General features: G+C 49.6%; 1 protein-coding gene across 1 annotated transcript; it reads left to right on the top strand.

Annotated features, from left to right (window-relative positions):
• The first annotated feature begins 2,355 nt into the window (after positions 1 to 2,355).
• MOGAT2 (monoacylglycerol O-acyltransferase 2) lies at positions 2,356 to 19,613 on the top strand. Its single transcript, XM_005024091.6, has 6 exons — positions 2,356 to 2,542; positions 8,209 to 8,387; positions 16,357 to 16,561; positions 17,288 to 17,462; positions 17,622 to 17,821; positions 19,113 to 19,613. The coding sequence occupies exons 1-6, from the start codon at positions 2,449 to 2,451 to the stop codon at positions 19,265 to 19,267; spliced, it is 1,008 nt and encodes a 335-aa protein (XP_005024148.1). The 5' UTR covers positions 2,356 to 2,448; the 3' UTR covers positions 19,268 to 19,613.
• The last annotated feature ends 217 nt before the right edge of the window (positions 19,614 to 19,830 follow it).

Genomic DNA, 19,830 nt, shown 5'->3' with positions numbered 1-19,830 from the left:
GGGTGCTAACATGGGCCAAAATAGCCCCTTCATAGGCCTGGATGTAGCCTGAGCACAGCAAAGAGTTGCATCTCTCTTGCCTCCTCCTGGCTGTCTGGGAATCTCCGAGCCCTTTCTTATTTAAGCCGAAGATTTTGAAGGCCTTCATAAGTATTTTTCTCTCTTGATTTAAGGAAACAGAGATACCGAAAGCAAATGGCATGCCCAAGGCAGAGCAAGACATAAATATTTATTACCCAGCTGAGCCTTGCTTCACTCTTTGGTCAGCTTTTCCAAGGAGCCACCTTGTACATCAATAAATCCAAAATGTTTTTTTTTTTGTTTTTTTTTTTTTTTTTTTTTGTTGTTATTTTTGTTTTGTTTTGTTTTGTTTTTGTTTTTGTTTTTGTTTTTGTTTTTTCCTTGTAATAATAAGCCACAAGCAAAGAGCTGCTTAGGGAATCAGGGACACAACAGCTTTGGGGTTTAGCCCGAAACATCTGGGAGCAGAAAACCCTTCCCAGCTGTCTGGGTGTCCCTTGGGGCTCGAGTGGGACCCTTCCCACTAGCAGGACCGCGAGGATTGTCCCCTCCTTGGTCCCCCCATGAACCTCCCCGGTCACGATGGGGCACGCACAGTGCAGGAGGACCAAAAGCCCTGGACCTGCAGCTCTCTGCAGGGCGTTTTGGGAATCGCTGGTGGTTTCTCACCAGGAAACATCCCGTCTCCAAGCAACAGAGCCAAACGGGTTAAAAGCCTCCTTTGCTTCCCAAAGCAGACAGGCCCTGGAGACAAAGGATGGGGAAGGGGAGGGATGCAAACAGCACCTGGGCCAGATTTAGCTCAATGCAAGCAACCGGTGTTTTTTGGAAAGGAGCCCTTGGGGTTTTACCAGAGCCGTGTGGTTTGTAGCAACTCGGGAAAATGGAGTCTAAAAGCTGTAAATTCCGTATAGCTTGGCGTGTTCCTAGGGCCTGACAAAGGGGAGGATTATTTGTCAGCTAGCACCTCTGATTTGCTTTTGCCAAGGGTTGTTTTTACTTTTGTTCCGCAATTCCTGGGCACGGTGAGCTTGGGGATTTGAAGTGCCCCTTAGACAAGCAGGCAACGCCTTTGTATGTACGCCGGTGCTTTCGGTGCTTTCGTAGTGGATTGGCTTATTGTTTAATTCAGTCTGTTAGCTGTATTACTCTGTATCCTGGTTACAACGAGACCCTTCCCTTGGTTTTCTTGGTCCTCCCATGAGATGAATTCTTTGTTTACCTGAGCAGCCTGTCAGTTCTATAAAGACTCTTTTTTTCCCCCAAATTTCTGATTTTTTTTCCACGCAGAAAATTGTAGGGCGGAGTTTGATGCACGTGTCTTTTCAAAGGTGCAGCGTGTGTACCTGCTTGGAGGCAGAAATGCAAAAAGGAGGCTGTTTCCTTTCTCATACAGCCATGTAAGGCTATGCAAGGATACACATGGACACCCGTCTGCCTCATCCATCCACCCACCCACCTGTCCATCCACCTTTTCACCCACCCAATCACCCACTCATTCATTCACCCACCCCTTTATCATCCCACCCTCCACTCCATCCATCTCTCCATCCCTCCATCCATCCATCCATCGATCCATCCATCCATCCATCCATCCATCCATCCATCCATCCATCCCCATCCCTCCATCCATCCTCTGGCAGAGGCGTGAGCCTGTTCATGCACCCCAGTGAAACACCCGTGCACTCTTTGCACGCCTCCATGGCTCACACTGGAACCCACCCAGCCCTTTGCACGCCCAGCAGGCACAGCCTTGAGCTTTATCTACACACTACATATTTTGAATCATAAAGCCACTCCTCAGAAAAGCATTTTTCCTCCCTCCTCAGTCAATACTGCTCCCGCAGCCTCCTTCCTTACATCTCTCTCTTGCTCTCTCCTGCAGTTGCTTCAGCAAGAAGCGTGGTTGGATTTTCCTTTTCCAAAGCTGTAGTGCTGGAGGAGACTTGCACGTGGTCCCTTCAGCTCCGTATCATCAGCAAATACAAGTGTCCTGCCCTTGCTTGTCCCTTCTTCTTGTCCCCACCTGCCATGCACGGGGGGCTTGTAGGCAAGGGGGCAATAAAGCACGTGTGGTCATGCCTGGCTCACATGCACAAGTGTCCGATGATCCCTGGAAGCACCTAAATATGGTGAAATTTGAAGGTGACAGGCACATGAAGGCAGAATTTGGTCCTGACGGGAGTTTAACTCCTGGATTTGGGTGGGGAAAGCTTGAAACCCTCACCGTCTAACCACGTGGTGACTTTCACATTGGCACAAAGCTGGCGACACCTCCCAGCACCGTCCCTCTCCTTCCCGTGCCACTGCACGTTGCACAACCCCCTATATTGTAAGACTGGGTAAATATTGACGGGTGACTTTGCACTTTGCATTCGCCACTTGCTGAGCTTCCTTCTCCTTTCGAGGTGCACACGCAGAGCCAAGATGAAGATCGAGTTCGCTCCGCTCTCTCTGCCACTGCAGAGAAGGCTTCAGACCGCGTCGGTGGTCCAGTGGGTCTTCAGCTTCCTGGGTCTAGGTAAGAGGCAGCTCCTTTTCCCTCTCTGAGAAACCAGAGCAGGTTTTTCCCCAACCCAAGTAGACTGAGGGTCTGGGATTGAAGGAGAGAGGCATTAGAGGGGCATTTAGGGAGCCTGCAGTGATTCGCAAGCCATGTTAGGGCAAGTGGCTAGCAGGAGATGCTGCACACATGCTTCTGTCTTTCAGCATGGGTGGCTCCATCTCACCAAAGCATCTCCTTTCTCCTCATCATTTTTGTCTCTTCCCACCACCGATCACATCAGGGTGGCCCTAGGCTGTGTGTCTGTGCTTGGGTATATCTGCAGGTTTTATGCAGCCTTGTGGGGGTTTCAGCTTCTCCTGCTCCTTGGGTTTCATGTTTTCCTGGTCTAAAGTGCTTCCCCACTCAGCATTAGTCACGAGAAATGACATTAGTCATGAGAAATGACATTCCTCTGCCCGAGGGGTGGTGTGGTGGGAAGAACACGGGGACTCCACTTTGCAACCCCACTTTGTGCAGACCCTGCTGCCTGCCCCATAAGAGCAGTTTTGGGGGAAAACCCAGGCAGATTGGAGAGGAAACACAGCAGCAGCCTGGGCCCCTGACAAACTCTCTGCTGTGTGGAGGGCATCGTTTGCTGTTGGAAATGAGAAATATGCAGTTATGGATAGGATGGACCAGGCAATCAGAGAATCAGTAAGGTTGGAAAAGACCTCCAAGACCTCCTGGTCCAACCGTCCACCTACCACCACCATTACCTACTAAACCATGTGCCTAAGGAAATGTGAAATGGGAGAGACAAAGCCAGCCAGGGAGGTAGTGGAGATGTGGCCGTGATGTTAAAGGATGCAGAAACATGTCCCTGTGTTCCAGAGTGGATGCAGCCAGGGCTTAAGGAGTATTAATGATTATTTTCCAGCAAAACAACTTGCACGATAGGTTTGCCCCTCCTTGGTACCAGGAGCAGGCTGGCACTTGGCTTTTCAGCGATGGAGATGACTGCTGGAGCCAGATGAAAGCCAAAAGATGGGCAGAAAGGAGAAACTCTGTGGTCAGAGGGTAACGTGGAGCTGCTTGAAATGCAGGTTTTGCCTCCTGCAGGAAAATGTGGCTTGCTCCAGGTGAAGATGTGGTGCTTAGGGACATAGTTTAGTGGGTGACATTGGTAGGGGGATGGTTGGACCTGATGATCTTGGAGATCTTTTAACCCCCAGGCACACAGACCAGCTCCTCCTTGGGCAGGGTAGGACCACCATCTGCTCCTCTCTCACTGTGACAGAGCCATGCTTCCTTCTGCAGCCAGAAAAGGGCTCTCAAAAACACACAGCCGCCTGCTGCCAGACATTTCTGCAGCCCTTTGGCTGGAGATCGCCCTTCAGCTGCACCACCATGGGCTGCAGTTGCCATGGCTGTGCAAATGCATCCCCACGAGGGGCTCGTTTCTCCTTCTCCGCGTCTATTTTGGATGCTGATGGTTGCTGGAAGGGGATTTCATGGTGCAAGGATGGGTAACGCTAACCCATCACGCTATCCAGCTAACGCCAACACGCTAACCAGCCCCTGGCAGGGGCAGGAGCCCTGTGCCCGCTGTCTTTCCAGAGCCAGCACAGCACAGCCAGCCTTTGAACCCTGCCAGTCGGTGAGGCTGGCTCAAAGGGCATGCAGTGCCAGCGTGAGTCAGCCCCTTGGTGGCTGAGAGTAGCCCACAGCCTCGGCTTGTCTGTGCTGAGAGCTCTGGACTGGCACTGAGGACCACAACGAGCATCCTGCAAATCCTCCTGGCAGCTGCAGTGTGAGTCTGACCTGCTCTGGGGCTGCTGCAATGCCCCAAATCTCTTTCTAAAAGCTCCTCTTTCCCATATTTGAGGCTGAATGAGCAAATTCTGGGTCCAGAAGCTCTTTGATAGGACATGGTCCCTGTGTTGACTTGGCCGAAAAAGTCTTCCATGTGCTTACAGCTCAGGGCTCACATGGACCCCATGGCACATATGTGTGTTGTATGTGGCATACCCATGGCTTTGGTGCAGCAGGGTTCACCTCTCTGCCAAGCCAGCAGCAGTGAATGCCCAGACCTTTTCCACCCAGTTCTTTTCCACCTCTGTAGCATCTCATCTCCCTTTGGAGATGCATCCTGAAACCTCTGCACCCCTCTGCTCAGCAGATAAACCCTGCAGAGCATCCTCCTCTGGTTTTTGGTTCCCTTTGGAGAGGGACTTGCAGCTCACATTAAATCTACTTAACCCAGGATGCCCACCACCAAAAACTTCATTTTTGCTTCAGGAGGTCCCTTTCTTTGAGGGAAACCTTCCCAGGAAAGTGCCCGGCCTGCGAGGGGAGCCAAGAAAGCCATCAGGTCCATGTGGATGTGCCTTCTCTTTGCTGCCTCCCCTCTGGCCATGGAGATGCGAGGTGCCAGGTCCTGGAGAACAAAATACCCACACACCTCGCCATGGGCAAAGGCAGAGAAACCTCCTGGCGCCTGGCCTGAACAGAAAATGTGAGGTTTAGGGTCTGTATGGCACTCTCCTTGCCAAGGGCCCTTTGGTTTTAGGTTGAAGGGGCGTTTCCTTGCTTTCCATGGCAGTGCAGATAGGGCTGGAGACAGTCTCAGCCCAGCCTGGGATTATCTGGCCGTTTCCAGATAACCAAACCAATGTGATTTCAAGGACACGGTGCCCTCAGCCCCGTGACGATGCCTTCCTCGAAAGTCTCATAAAGACATAAGCCATGTGGCCTGAAAGGTTGGAGCTTGGGGCTGGCAAACAAGGGGGCTATGGGGCAGAGAGGTGGGTATTGTAGGGATGCTATGGCCGAATACTAGAAATAATATTCCCCTCCCTTCCCCTTAAAAAAAATATTGTAAAGGCAATGTTATAACCACATCCCACTGCTATGTGTGTGCCTGATGCACCTGCAGTCCCCATCCTTGCTGGATTTGCAGCACCTGATGGGGCTCAAAGACTGGTTTCCAGTGAACTGGGGACTTGCAGGTTTCTCCCCATCCCCATCACCATGCAGGCTGCCATCGCTTCCAGAAGCTTTCCTGAGACCTGACGGCCCTTTTTGGACTGCTGCGTGGGCACAGCGGGTGCTATGTCGGCTGCAGTTTGGCCCCAGAAGGGAGATATCTGCTGAGGTTCCCTGGCCCAGGGCCTAATGCCGTGTTCGTTATATCCTTTAAAGTGTACGCCTGGCAGGGAGCCCAGAAAATGACAGTTGTTTGTGGGAAAGCAGATGCCAAGGAAAATACGGCTGTCATCTGAGCAGCTCTGAAGTGGCTGCTGGTCGAGGGAAGGGCAGGCGAGAAACCCGTGGATTTCCTCATCTTCCTTGAATCAGGAAAGCCTGGGGATTTGCAGGAACAGAAATAAATCTCGGCCCTGCAGCACGATCCTTATCTCTAGCCCTTAACTCAAATGGTTGCAGGATTTGGCCCTTTCTCCCATGGGATGTTATTTTTTCAGTGCCTTGTAGATCGGGGATGCTCTGCTCGTGTTGAAGAGTTTGAGGAGAGGACACACGGGTGTCTGTTAGCAAGTCGGGTCCGTGCTGGCACAGGAATGGGTGCTTCTCTTGCAGCAAGCAGAACGCCATCAGATTTTACAAGCACTTAATATTGAGTGAAGGTCACCGCGTGCAAATCCCGCCCTGCCAAAAAACGTTGCATCACAGATGAACCGAGGGAGAAATTAATTACTATATGCTGCAAGATAAAGCTGAACTTGGACGATAAGTGCCTGGAGCTGGACCGCAGCCACTCCTCCACCGTGCAGGGCATACCTTGAGCTTTGCACGGCGTGATAAAAGGAGAATCAGGCATTGCACAGCTTTGCAGCAGATGTGATGACCTGGCTGGTAGGTGCAGCACAGCCTGCGACCTCCCCGAGCAGCGCTTGTGCGTCGTCTGGACCTTGGAGCTTCCTTTTATGTTGGATGCTGTTTTCCTTGAGAGTTATCAAGATTGTGGTTGTGACTTTTCAAAGGAGTGGCACCAGCAGCAGCAGTTTGTCCCGACCTGGAGCTTTGAGGATTTGTGCAGAGCTCTGCAGTGCTTCCCCATGCTCTGCACCCAGGTGCTTGCTTTTGCCTTCCCATTCAAACACTGCTCCCTGCAGTGCTTCTGCCTGCATGAGGACATGAAATCCCATTTCAGCTTTAAGAAGGTTTAGGATCCTGTTAGATTATTCCTTTTTTTTGTTATTATTATTTTTTTTTTCCCGGTAGGAATTATCAGTACCATCATGCCAGCACTTTAAAAAAGTGGCGTTTATTTGTTCGAACACACAAAGCTCCGGGATCAGGGCGACTTACGACAAAAATAGACTGCAGACCAAATCTACTTATCCTTATCAAGATATTCTCTTCCACCGAGAACACGTGAAATGCTCCCAAAACCTGAAAGAGGTCAGGCATCAGGGACAGCATCATAGAAAAACGCATTTTTTTAGAGAAAACTGCATTGAGGCTCATCCCTTGGTCCCTTCATAGTCAAAATAACAAGGAATTAAAAGGAGACTTCAATATATAGCATCATATACCTATTTTCTGGTAGAACAAAACACAGAACACACCACCCACGGTGTAATCCATGAGTTGGGGAAGGCAAATACATTGTTTTAGCTCAGTCTCTCCCTTCCCAGACAGCACCCTAAGGGACAGGGCCACCAAGGCTTCCAAGGGGGCACGTGGAGAGGACACAGCTCTGCTATTTCCCAGGCACTTTGTAGGGTATCTGCTTTACCCAGTGGTCACCAGTGCTTCCCAGTTTCTGTGCAGACACACAGTGCTGGGCTCGGGTGGGATTTGATATGCCAAGCAATGCTTGTTGGCACACAGACTTTCCTTCTCTTGTTTTCCTGCCAAAACGTAGGGCGAGAGGGAGGCAGGAGGTAGAGGACAACGCTGAGCACTGACTGGAAGCAACGCAGGAAGGTCTTTAATGACTTGGGAAAGTCCCAAGTCATTAATGAGTTGGGGAATGAAGTAGAGCATGCTTATAAAATCTGTGATGACACCAAGCTGAAAGGACTGAAAATCCTCTGCAGGCCAAGATTAGGGCTTAAAGTGAGCCCAAGAAGTGGAGGAAAAGGTCCAGAATCAATAAGAAAAAAAAAAAAAATCAATAAGAAGTAAACTCTTATACATGGGAAGATAAAAATGAAATAATTGTGGACAGTAATTCAAAATCAGGAAACCGTGGCTCAGGACAAAGTGGTCAGGGTTGTGCAGACAGAACACGGTGCCCTGGTTTGCTGCCATCCCAAAATGCCAGGTGCCATCTGGGGATGTTAACAGGAGCATTGGGATAAAACACAGACATTAATACGGCAGAGGTTGGAGCAAAGGAATGGAGATGGGGTCTGCAAGACCTTCTGCAGACAGAGGTCCATCAGTCTGGAGGGAAGAGGGGGAAAGAGATGGAGAAATTTGGAGAAACAGATGTCTCTGCAAGGACTGGGGTTAAGCTGCTCTGCAGTTCCTGGGGCAGATAGGAAAAATAAAACAACATCTCTTTGCATCAAAGGTGCCTTACAATGATAAAATAATCCAGAACTGAGCTCAGCTCAAGCTTGGGCTCCATGTGAGGGCCAAACAAACCGAGTCCCTTCAGGAGAACCATTCCTAACCATTCCCACCTAACTCATCCCCCCGACTCACCGCTGCTTTTCTCTCTCTCCTCTCAGCACAGTGCTGCGTAGCTCTCTTCATCGGCCTCCTGTTCACACGTTTTTGGCTGCTCAGTGCCCTCTACGCCGCGTGGTGGCTCACGGACAGGGAAGCACCCAGCAGAGGAGGGAGACGGAGCCAGCTCTTACGGAACAGCATCGTCTGGAGATACATGAGGGACTACTTCCCTGTCACGGTAAGCGCTGCTGATCCCTTTGGCTTTTAGGGATTTTGGGGACCAACCTCTAAGGGCCAGCCTCAGGACCTCCTTTGTGCTTGGAGGTGGGCCTGAGGGTATCCGCTGTGGCACGGGGAGGAGGTGTTTGGATGTCAGTGGTGAAGGCAGGAGGCCAAAATTGTCCTCCCAGCTCTCCGAATGACTTCATGACCCAATATCTTCCCAATCGCATCCTTTAATCACCTTTTACGCACCCATTTAACCTTGCTGCGATCCAGCAGATGGGGACATCTCCCCTGGCCCATTTCCCATGATATATTGCAATTCATCTGCTCTTCTGTGCCCAGCACTTACCCAGTGGATGTAGAGACATGTTTTGATCAAAGCCTTCAAGGTCAGCCTTCTCCACTGGAGAAGAGGCTGGATGGTCAAATCAGAGTTGTCCTGGCCAGTGTCATAGAGATGCCATTCCCCTGAAAGGGATTTTCATATTTTCTGACTTATTTTAATGCATGTGGTAGGCTTTTGCCCTCAGTCTTTATTTAGTTTCCCCCTGGCACGACACAAATGCATGGACCACGATGAAGTCCTGCCTCCGAGCCATCACAGGTCTGTGCGTAGCTGAGCAAGGCAGCAGCATGGGCTATGCAAGGGAGAGTGTTTTCAGGGTAAATCAAGCTACGCTTTACTCTGGGAATTTAAAAGATAATTCCCTAGAGGAAACATTGCAGCAGAGTGCCAAAGTCAGCACTGTCTACAATGCTTGGACTGGACCACTTCTGCTACTGCCCTTTCTTGAAAGACACATGATAAAGCAAGCTCTGAAAGCAAGGAGGTTAATTCAGGGCAGAAATCAGGGCTGAACAACAACAACAAAAAAAGAATAGGTGGGGTCTGTCTGGATCTCTCTTACCATTTCTGAATGGATCCAATGCATACTTGTATTATAACAGCTCACTTGGGCATATCTGCCACCAAAATGATGGTGCCTAAAGTGTGTCTTTTGATGTCATGTCACCCCTTTTTGCAAGTCACAGCTCAGTAGCATACTGACCCCAGTGCTGCAGGCAAAATGTGGGCTTTGTCACCCTGTTGCACAGACGGCGTGTCCCAGCAAACATTGCTCCTTGTCATTAGAGTGGAAACACCACTCGGTTCTGGAGGAACCACCTCCAGAATACTCCAAAATCAAATGTTGGAAAACAGGAAAAGCAGAGCTTTTTGATTTCTCCTTTGTTCCACCCCCCTCATTTTAATTTTCATCCCATCCCGGTATGCCTCTTGGGGTGGTGGAGGTGAAGAAGCAATGGGCAGTGTTGGCTGTGACCGTGTCCAGTTAGTGGTACTGTGCAAACTGGGATCGCCTCTCACCAGATCGGGGTACAACTGGTAGATGTGCTGGGCTTAACTGGACCATCACCTCTGTCCTCACTGCTGGAGATGATTTAATTTTGTGCTGGAAGCTGGCAAATGCTAGCCAGACTTCTCCAGGCCCTTGTCCAGGGCCCTTATCGGGAGCTTTTGCAGTGATTTAAGGGTTTTTGGTTAAGCTGCAAGGCCAGCCCCCCAAAAGTACATCAGAGTCTCCTGGGGAGGAATGGGAACCCAAGCCAGGAGAGCTCCTGATGGGTTTTACCATAAGGGACACGTAGTGCATTGCAGCATTTAATAGGAAACACCAAATGGGTTCCTGAGTAATTATTTCAAGGCTAGAAATGCTGCGAGCTATCCAGGTGGCTATATTTAATATATATTCTGTCATTTGTTTCTGGCCATAAGCCTCAGTTTGAGCAGTGTCAGACCAAATTCTCTGCTAACACATAGCTGCTACCTGAGCCCAGAGACACCTCTTCTGGCCGTGCACAGCCCCTCCTGGGGCTGTCCGTCTGTCCTTCCCTCCCTGGGTGGCACAGCCAGGAGGAAAGACCAGCAGAGGGAGCATGGCTACTGGTTTTGGTTGCAGCTTACTGGTCCTGGGTGCAGACAGGCAGGGTTTCATAGGATCACGGAATCATTAAGTTTGGAAAAGCCCTCCAAGATCACCTGCTCCAACCACCCCCCTACCACCAATGTCACCACCAAGCCCTGTCCCCAAGCACCACGTCCAACCTCTCCTTGAACACCCCCAGAGATGGTTGGAGGAGCCTTTGTCCTTGCTGGTGTAGAAGTCAGAGAGGCTCTGAAAAAGCATGGTGGAAAACTTGCCTTATTTCATACCCCACCTCCCAGCTTTTTTCCCCACCTGAAAACCCCAAATGAGCTTTTTTCCTTGTGTGACCGACATCTCATTTCATACCTCTGAGCATGGGCTGATTTGCTCCTAGCAGCATGGAAATTAAGCACTGTAAAGAAACTTTATTTTTTTATTTTATTTATTTATGTATTTTTTTTCCATCCCATACACCACTTTCACAAGGACCTGAGCTTGGTCTGAGCACACCCAGCATCACGCTCCCCCCTGCCCAAAAAAAAACCAAAACAAACAGCAAGAATGGGGATAAATTGGGAGCGGGATTTGGGGAACACCCAGCACCGTGGGCTGTGTATGTGCATAGATTGAGTTCGTTCAGCCCCATGAGGATTAGGTATTCTGGGAAGATTAAACGTGGCTCCTAATCCTCCCCAATCCTTGGTCAAGTGTCAGGGTTTGGAGGTGGGGAGGCAGCAAGAGCTGCCTGCGCCGCTCTGCCCTCTGGTATTTCAAGGAGGGGATTTAAACGCTGCTTTTACGGGATCTCGGGGCATGTTGACGGCTGCGGAAGCGAAGAGAGGTTGGGACGAGCAGCTGTTTTCTGGGGATTAAGGCAGAGCGAAGTCGCATTTTGCTGCAACAAGCGTCTGCCACGCAGGAGCCTGCAGGCTGCGAGCGCGGGCGAGGAGCACCCTCTGCCGATCCTACCCGTTTAGGGAAAAAAAAAAAAAAAAAAAAAGAAAAAAAAAAGAAAAAAAAAAAGAAAAAAAAAAAGAAACGCTTTGCTGCTCGGTTTTGCTCCTTGGAGCTCAGCCTATTTTAGTTAGGGGGTTGGAGATAATAGGCAGGATCTGAATGATTTGGAGGTGATTTTAAAAGGCAGGTGAGAAATAAAGCACGGAAAATCCAGGGGGGTGCCCAAGACCTTGCCCAGAAAGATTATTTCTGCTTCATCCCCCTGTATTTCAGCCTTTTTTCTTTTCTTTTCTTTTCTTTTCTTTTCTTTTCTTTTCTTTTCTTTTCTTTTCTTTTCTTTTCTTTTCTTTTCTTTTCTTTTCTTTTCTTTTCTTTTCTTTTCTTTTCTTTTCTTTTCTTTTCTTTACCACGTGATATGACTGCAGTACATGTTGGGCTCAGCTGGGTCTTAGAAGTGGGAGAAATATCCCAAAATGAATCTCTCCAGGCAGTCCATGGTTGAGCAGGTATCGGTGATGCCTGCTGGGGGTTGATGGTTCCTCCAGAGAGATTTTGGATACCGTGGCTGGCCCTACCTATGCTGTGCTCAATAAACAGGCAATAATGTGTCTGCCACTGCCAGGTCTCTGCCCAAACCCTCATCTCCAGTCACACCTCTCCTTCTCCACCAGAACGAGCATCTGTTGTCATTGTGACCCCTTTATCATGAAGAATACACCCAGTGCTAAAATAAGAACAAATTCATCAAGTGGCCAAGAAATCGCACACCTTCACTGCTTCTTCTCCCCAGCCCCAACCCCGCCAGCCAGCATAAGGCTGCTGTCACCAGCCTGCCTCCAGGTCATGGTTAACCTCCTCTGAGAAGCACCAGGGATGTGCAAAAGGGGAGGACTTAGAGGGACAAATCTCATCTCCGTGTGCTGTCATCATTCACAGCAACCCCAGCAGGCTCCCAGCGGCTTTATTCGGGGCAACCTGAGATGTCCCTACTGTGTGGAGAAGGTCCCTGTGGTCTTCATGGTGCTGTTTTCCCCTCTTGAGGAGCCACAGGAGATTTCTGACCGGCTGTGGGGTTATTTAAGTGCCAGCTGGACCTGGTTATCCACAGCACCTGGCCGAGCCTCCACTTCTGCCGTTGTGCTTGGCCACTCGTTGGCTTTCTTTTTGTTGTTGTTTGCAGAAATAAAATGCATCACTGGAGACTTTGCGGACCCCTAGGAGCTCTGCTTTGGGATGGTTCCATCCCTTAGCTCATTCATTCTCACAATTGCATAAACCATGACTGGGGTTATTGTGCGTTGGGGTACGTAGGAGGCGTTGCAGGGTGGGAGAGGTCCAAGCTCACGTGAACCAGGGCTTGCCAGGAACGTTCTCTGTCTTTTCCTGGGAGCAGGGTACTATGTGTAACTGGGGATCTTGTGTCGTGGCCCGTGACGTTAAATATAATTTCTGATTTTGAGTACTCTTGGCTATTCATTTGGTTTCCTTCTGTTGGTTGAGGGGAGAAGAAGGCAAGCACAGCGCACAGCCAGTGACCTGCCCACCTCTCTTCTTGGTTAAATTCCTCCTTCTTTGTTCCTCCAGTGTTTTCATCCTGCAGAGCCACTGGCTGCATGCCTCCTCCCATGGGAGATGCTCTTTGGAGGTGCCTGGTGGACAGCAAGGCACCTGGGCATCTGCTTAGAGTAAAATTGAACAGAAGTTTACCCTGCTTAAAAGCAGATTAATGGGTATAGCATCACTGAAAGTGGAGTTTGGGGTCAGGGTGGGATAGAAATACAATAGCAGCTCTGCAATATCTGCAAACACCCATGCTTATCACAGCCTGGCTCCTTCTAATTCCCCACTTAAGCACTTCTGGCTCCCTCCAGCCCTACAGACAAGGGGGGCTGAGGGAGGGATTTATTTTCACACCAGCTTCCTGCTTTTTTGCATTTGGAGCAAAACAGTCCAGGTGACACCCAAAAACCCCCAGCCACGTCTCGAGGGATGAATTAAAACCTCCTCGTTAGACCAGCGCTGAACTCCTGTGCTGATACAGTCACTCAGAAGCCCTAATTCCAATTAGCTTAATTCCCCTCCAAAATGAATTAAAAATCCAAAACAAATACCAAACGAAGGCCACTTTAATTCCAGCTAAGAGCATCTACTGGGGATGTTAATGCGGTTTAACTAATCCAGTTTAAAATTAAGTATGCCTGAGATCCTCACCGCTACGTGGTCTCTTACCAGAGCTGCAGTTCTGCGCGTGCAGTCCCCTAACGTGGCTGAGGATGGCACGTGGGGCAGATCTCAGCACTCCTCGGCAGGAGCTGGGGGATTTGGGGCAGGGTTTCACCCATGTCTTGGACCCACGTTTGTGTAGACAGGGTAAGGGGAGGGTTTGCTACCGAGAAGTCACTGGGAGCACTGAACAACTGCAGCTATCAAAGCATTTATCCATGGGGAAGGGTAAAGCAGACCCCATCCTTCAAATCCAAATTAAAGTTTGAGTAGGGAAGGCCGTGATAACCACAGATCTGGGATGGAGAAGGCTTTCTGCCCTGCATCCAAGCCTCCCAAACCCACCACTAAAAGCCAACAGCAGCTCTTTGCCTTGGGGCCACGGGTCATAGGCATTAGCTTGGCACCCAGCAGACAGCAACGGGATCAGGAACTGGTCTCGCCCTACTAAGAAAACTCCGTGCCAAGATTTCATCTCCCTTAGATGTTTGCACACAAAGCAGCTTGGCTGCACCCTCGAGTCCTTTGGCAATAATTAAAAGCTCAACTCACCCAGAAAGCCCGGGGCAGCAGGCACCATCCGGCGGGTGCAGAAGTGGCAGGAGCCAGGAGGAGGAGGAGAGTGACACCCCTCTGCACCTCAACCCCAGCCCCACAGCCCCCAGGCAGACGAGTTGAGCATTTTTGGGGCTAGAACGGACAAAATGTGGGCCGTGTGGCGTCAGGTATTAACTTCCCTGGAGGAGAGGGAGCAGCTTGTTGTGTGTGACCTCTGGCAGGAGGAGGAAGGAGTGAACAAACAGAGGGACAAACCAAGTGGGAGGACTGAGTTACTGCGTTAAAGAGTTTCCAGAAGGGTGGTTTGGCGTTCAGGGGACTGACCTATGGCTTAAGGGACATTGCCCAGGTCTCTTCTCTGCGACAGGTTTCCTTTCTGATCTTGTTCAAGCTCCTTGGTTTCTCAGTAAGCTCTGGCCCAAACCAGGAGCAGACACTGTGACAAGGACGGGGACCTTCCCTCCCCTCCAGTTTACAAAGCTGGAAGAAGTAATTAAATCACCAAAGCCACTCATGCATGGGCAGTGCTGCTGCAGATACATCGACCAGATCCATCAACCCTTGAGCAACCAGGCTCCTACCCTCTTATTGCTCATGGCTTAAAGCCAGGAGCTGGATACATGGATTAGGTTCAAGCCCCATAAATCACAAGTGATTCTAAAGGCCCAAAGCTATGGTTGGTGGGGTTACAGATTTAGTGGCATTGAGGCCACTAGGGATGCAAAGATTCACGTATCAGAAGCAGATGTGCTATCCAGGAGCATTGCTAAAACAACTGGCATTGCTTTTAGCTTTGTTTGGGGCCATAAATAGCCTAAAAAAAAGTAAAATAAATAATAATAATAATGTGGTAATGCAGAGAAATATGAAAAATCTGGCAGCTGAAAATAGGTATGCACTACCACTGATAAAATACATCACAGGGTGATCTCAGTGGAAAGCATCAAGAGGAAACATGAGCACCCAGAAATAGAGCTGGGAAGGAACTGCTTGGTTACGTGTAGCCAAAGCAATTCCTCCTGTAAGCTTCACTTGGCTGCTGGTTTGAAAAACGGTTTTGAAAGCTACAGTGCTGTCACCCCCATAAATTGGAGCATGGCTGCAATCCCAGGACAGAGCCTCCGTCTTCTCTTCTCTTCTCTTCTCTTCTCTTCTCTTCTCTTCTCTTCTCTTCTCTTCTCTTCTCTTCTCTTCTCTTCTCTTCTCTTCTCTTCTCTTCTCTTCTCTTCTCTTCTCTTCTCTTCTCTTCTCTTCTCTTCTCTTCTCTTCTCTTCTCTTCTCTTCTCTTCTCTTCTCTTCTCTTCTCTTCTCTTCTCTTCTCTTCTCTTCTCTTCTCTTCTCTTCTTCTCTTCTCTTCTCTTCTCTTCTCTTCTCTTCTCTTCTCTTCTCTTCTCTTCTCTTCTCTTCTCTTCTCTTCTCTTCTCTTCTCTTCTCTTCTCTTCTCTTCTCTTCTCTTCTCTTCTCTTCTCTTCTCTTCTCTTCTCTTCTCTTCTCTTCTCTTCTCTTCTCTTCTCTTCTCTTCTCTTCTCTTCTCTTCTCTTCTCTTTTCTCTTCTCTCACATGGGGACGAAAGGCAAGAAGCCAACAATGAGGGAAACGAGCTGAAATCACTCAAAAAATGAGCACATCATGACAGGGGCTCATCACCACAGCCCCCCTCTGCCCACCTCTACACCCAGGCACCGTTGTTTGCTCACTCCCCTCATTAGCAGCAGGCACAGACGGACAGTCAACAGTGCTCTAGGACAGGTGGGAAATTGGCCGTGATGTGACAAGGTTAAAAACAGACCCTCGTGACTCCCACCCATTCTCTTCCATGAAAGTGCACGCATCATTAGCTGCAACCTGCCTACAGATGGGAGCGGGGCACTCGAAGGGTTGGCGGGGAGAAGCACACCGAGCACATTTCTTTTCCTTCTTGGAAAATGGACAGGAGGAGGTTTTAAAGAAAAGAGGTTCCCAACAGCATTGAGGCCAGCTGAAAGCAGCATGGGCTTTGGGCACCCAGATCAGGTAGGAGGTGTAGATCATCAAGTTGGGCTAGGTGATCATTGAAGGCCCCTTCCAACCCCAATCTATTAGTCTGTGGTTAAAGAACTGTGCCACTGGAACAGTCATTTTGGGCCACAGGGTGGGGGAAAATACGAAAACAGGCAACAAAATACATCGTAGGGAAAAAAAAATTGGAGTTTTTCAGTTGACCTTTCCCTGGCACAGTGGGTGCCAGGGCCCCCCCAAGAGCCCCGCTGCCAGCTCTCCATAGCCAATGCTCCATCCCCAAGGTGATGGCACTAACCCATGGCCCATCCCTGTGCCCAGCTGGTGAAGACGGCGGAACTGGACCCCAGGCAGAACTACCTGATGGGATTCCACCCCCACGGGGTGCTGGCCGTGGGAGCCTTTCTCAATTTCTGCACGGAGGCATCGGGGTTTTCCACGCTCTTCCCAGGCATCACCCCACACCTGATGATGCTCTCCTTGTGGTTTCGTGTCCCCTTCTTCAGGGACTACCTGATGGCTGGAGGTAAGCACAACAGCAGAAGGATAAGTGGGTGAATTGGGTGATTTTGGGGGAAAGAAGGGTGAAAGCACCAAGAAGGCTTGAGATGATCAAGGGGAGTGTTTGTCTCCATCTGTGGCCAACCTGATCCCATCCATGGACATGGGCGCTGGAGGTGGCACCCAAAGCCTCTCTGAAGTTAAATAGCTAGTTTTCTGCTTACCAAACAGAAAACTATGTTTTATGTTTTTTATGTTTTCTGTTTAACCAAAACAACATTGTTTTGCTGGTTCTGAATTACAGATTTCTAATTTTTGTAAGCACATAACATCAGGGGGGGCAAAACTGCACCAAATGTCACTTTTAAATAGCAACAGGCACTGAAATTCCTGTGTTTTAAGCCAACATTTCACTGACTCTGGAAGGATTCAGGGTGGGACATGGTTTAATCTGACAACAAGCTGAAACAGATTTTCCCTGCAGCTAGTTTTCAGTTTACTTTTTTTTCCTATGTTTTTTTCCCTGTTTCTCACTTGTAGGCCAGACAGCAAAGGGATAATCACGTATTAACAGGGCAGAGCCATGCATGAATCCAGCAGCGCTCTGGGAAGTAGGGCTGAGATTTACTGGAGCGTAGGAAAACTGTGCAAATAAATACTGAGCACCTCTCCGGAGCTGGATAATGGGGAAAAATGGGAGGAAAACACGGTTAGCCAGGCTGTTATTTTTTTCTTCCTTTCTACCTCCCAGGCCTTGTGTCCTCCGACAAGGAGAGTGCATCCCACGTGCTGCAGAGGCCAGGTGGGGGGAACCTGCTGACCATCATCGTTGGCGGGGCTCAGGAGGCTCTGGATGCCCGCCCGGGATCCTACACCTTGCTGCTGAAGAACAGGAAGGGATTTGTCCGTGTGGCCATCGAGAACGGGTGATGCAAGGGATGGGGTCAAGGGGGTGCTTGGGGAGGGATGCTCTGGGCTGTGGGTGGTCACTGGGATGTTCCTGGTGAGTTGAGAGGGTGGTGAAGGATTTGGGGGATGGGTTTTGTTAATCTTCATGGCCACATGTTGGGTTTGTCTCCCCACAGCACCCCGCTGGTCCCCACCTTTTCATTCGGGGAGAACGACCTCTTTGAGCAAGTGAGCAACCCTAAGGGCTCCTGGCTGCGGCGGCTCCAGCACCGGCTCCAGCAGGTGATGGGTGTCTCCCTTCCCCTCTTCCATGCAAGAGGCATCTTCCAGTACAGCTTCGGGCTAATGCCCTACCGCCGGCCCATCTATACTGTTGGTAAGTCCCTCCCCAGCTCAAGGTTGGCCAAAGAAGGGATCAGGGATTTATTTTGGGCTGGGACACCATGCCAGAGAGCACAAGATGCCATGGGCTAGCAATTTGTTGAGCATCTCCAACTGCTCACCCATCTTGGTTTTCCAGACTAGACAGAGCTTTTTTTAAAAAAGCACCTGGGTCTGGGACAAGGTTTCCCTAAGATAGCAAAATTCCCCAGCAAAAGATGCAAAGAAAATCTTAAAAATGTAATTGGGGGAAGAGTGCCTGAGCCTGTGGGCAGCTCTGGAGGCTGTGATATGATGAGTTCAGCTGAACGTGGTGTTGGAGCATCTTCTGAGCAAATGAGATAGCCCAGAGAAAGAATAACACGTGGGTCCCTACATACATGTACACTGCTCCGGGACCCAGGCTTGGTCTTGCTGCACAACCTAGCCCATCTGAACTGCAACGAGAAAGTCTCAGAGCAAACATTTTGCCAACCCCAGCCCCAGCACACCTCCTGGGTGTGAACCCCGGTGGTAGAGTTGGGTTGAACTTCCTCCAAGCCGATTCCAGAAGCACAAGTAGGACAACACCAACGTGGTTTGCAGGTTTGCTCAGCACCGAGTGCAGGTGCAGCCACAAACCCCAACCTACCCCCAAAAACAAACCCCATGAACAAGCAGGGCTAGTTTGACCAGAGACCATACTAAACCTCAAGAAAATTGTTGGTTTTGGTGAAATTCCACCTGCTTTCAACAACTCCACGCTTGGATCCTCAACGCTGTTGATGGTCTGCAAATCAGCCTAATTACAGAGGCTGTTTGGAGAGGCCAGAGCTCACCCCACTGATCAGGTTTGACAGCCAGCAATTACTCCTAATTGTTTTACAACCCGGTTGGATTGTCTCAATGGTTTTACAGCAGTATCACAAAGGATCTTCATTAGGCTGATGAGGAGCACTCTTACCCGATGATGACGGAGCCCTCTGCCGCTTGGCAAACACAATTAGGGGAAGAGCACAGAGCAAGAGAGGTAGCTCAGGGCCTTCCCTGTCCCCTGCTGCTGGTGGCTGTGGGAGATGGGAAGGGTTTTTTCCAGTGCTGGCGATCAAATTATTTAGTTTAGCCCTGGAAAAAAAGTAATTGAGATGTCCACCTCCCACCCCCTTGGCTGTGCTGTCTCCCAGAGGAGACACGACCAGTCCTGTTGATCTGCCCACCGTGTCCTTGGAAAAGTGGCACCCACCTCTGGGATAAGGCATGCTAAGCATCCAGAGGGACCTGACCGAATCTTTGTGCTCCCTTTCCAGTTGGGAAACCGATCCCAGTGCAGAAGAAGTACAAGCCCTCCGAGGAAGAAGTTGATCGAGTCCATCAGAAATACCTGGAAGAGCTGTGCAAGCTCTTCGAGGAGCATAAAGCTAAATACAACGTCCCAGAAGACAGTCACCTCGAATTTATATAGAGCTCCTCTGGAGTCGTGGAGGCCAGGCTCCAAGTTTTCCCCTGTCTCTGGGACTACCTCACATCCTCCCTTTAGTCACAGGTAACACATGGGCCATGCAGCGTGGGGAGAAGGACTTGATTTTCCCAGCATTTGTGTGGGTCAGAAGCAGAGGTTTCATTTCTTCTCCCTGAAGGACACACAGAAGATAACAAGAGAACAAAATCCCATCACTGTTGAACCAGCACTACTGAAACCAGCACTATTGAAACCCCCCAGCAGAAAAGTCACGCTTCCAGCCTGGCTTGCAGGCCAGTTTTTGAAGATATTTCCCGGCAGAAATAAATTATTGCTTCCTTTGTGTTTAGTTCAAGTTTCATTTTCACAGCCTAGCTGAGAAAAACATCGTGCTGGAAAAAGTCCGTTCCTCAAAGATATTTAAAAGGATACAAAGAGCTTTATTATAAAATAAAACTTTTTTTTTTTCAGTTTTCTGACTTAAGGGAAAATTTTCAGCATTGCTTCAAATAACAGATGGGAATCTCTCTGAATGCCTTGCTCAGGGAGAGGCTGCAAAAATGAGA

Source organism: Anas platyrhynchos, chromosome 1 (genome assembly GCF_047663525.1).
Source record: "Anas platyrhynchos isolate ZD024472 breed Pekin duck chromosome 1, IASCAAS_PekinDuck_T2T, whole genome shotgun sequence".
In the NCBI taxonomy this organism is placed as follows: Eukaryota; Metazoa; Chordata; class Aves; order Anseriformes; family Anatidae; genus Anas; species Anas platyrhynchos.
The sequence above is the reverse complement of the archived record's forward strand: the minus strand, read 5'-3'. Positions and strand labels throughout refer to the sequence as shown.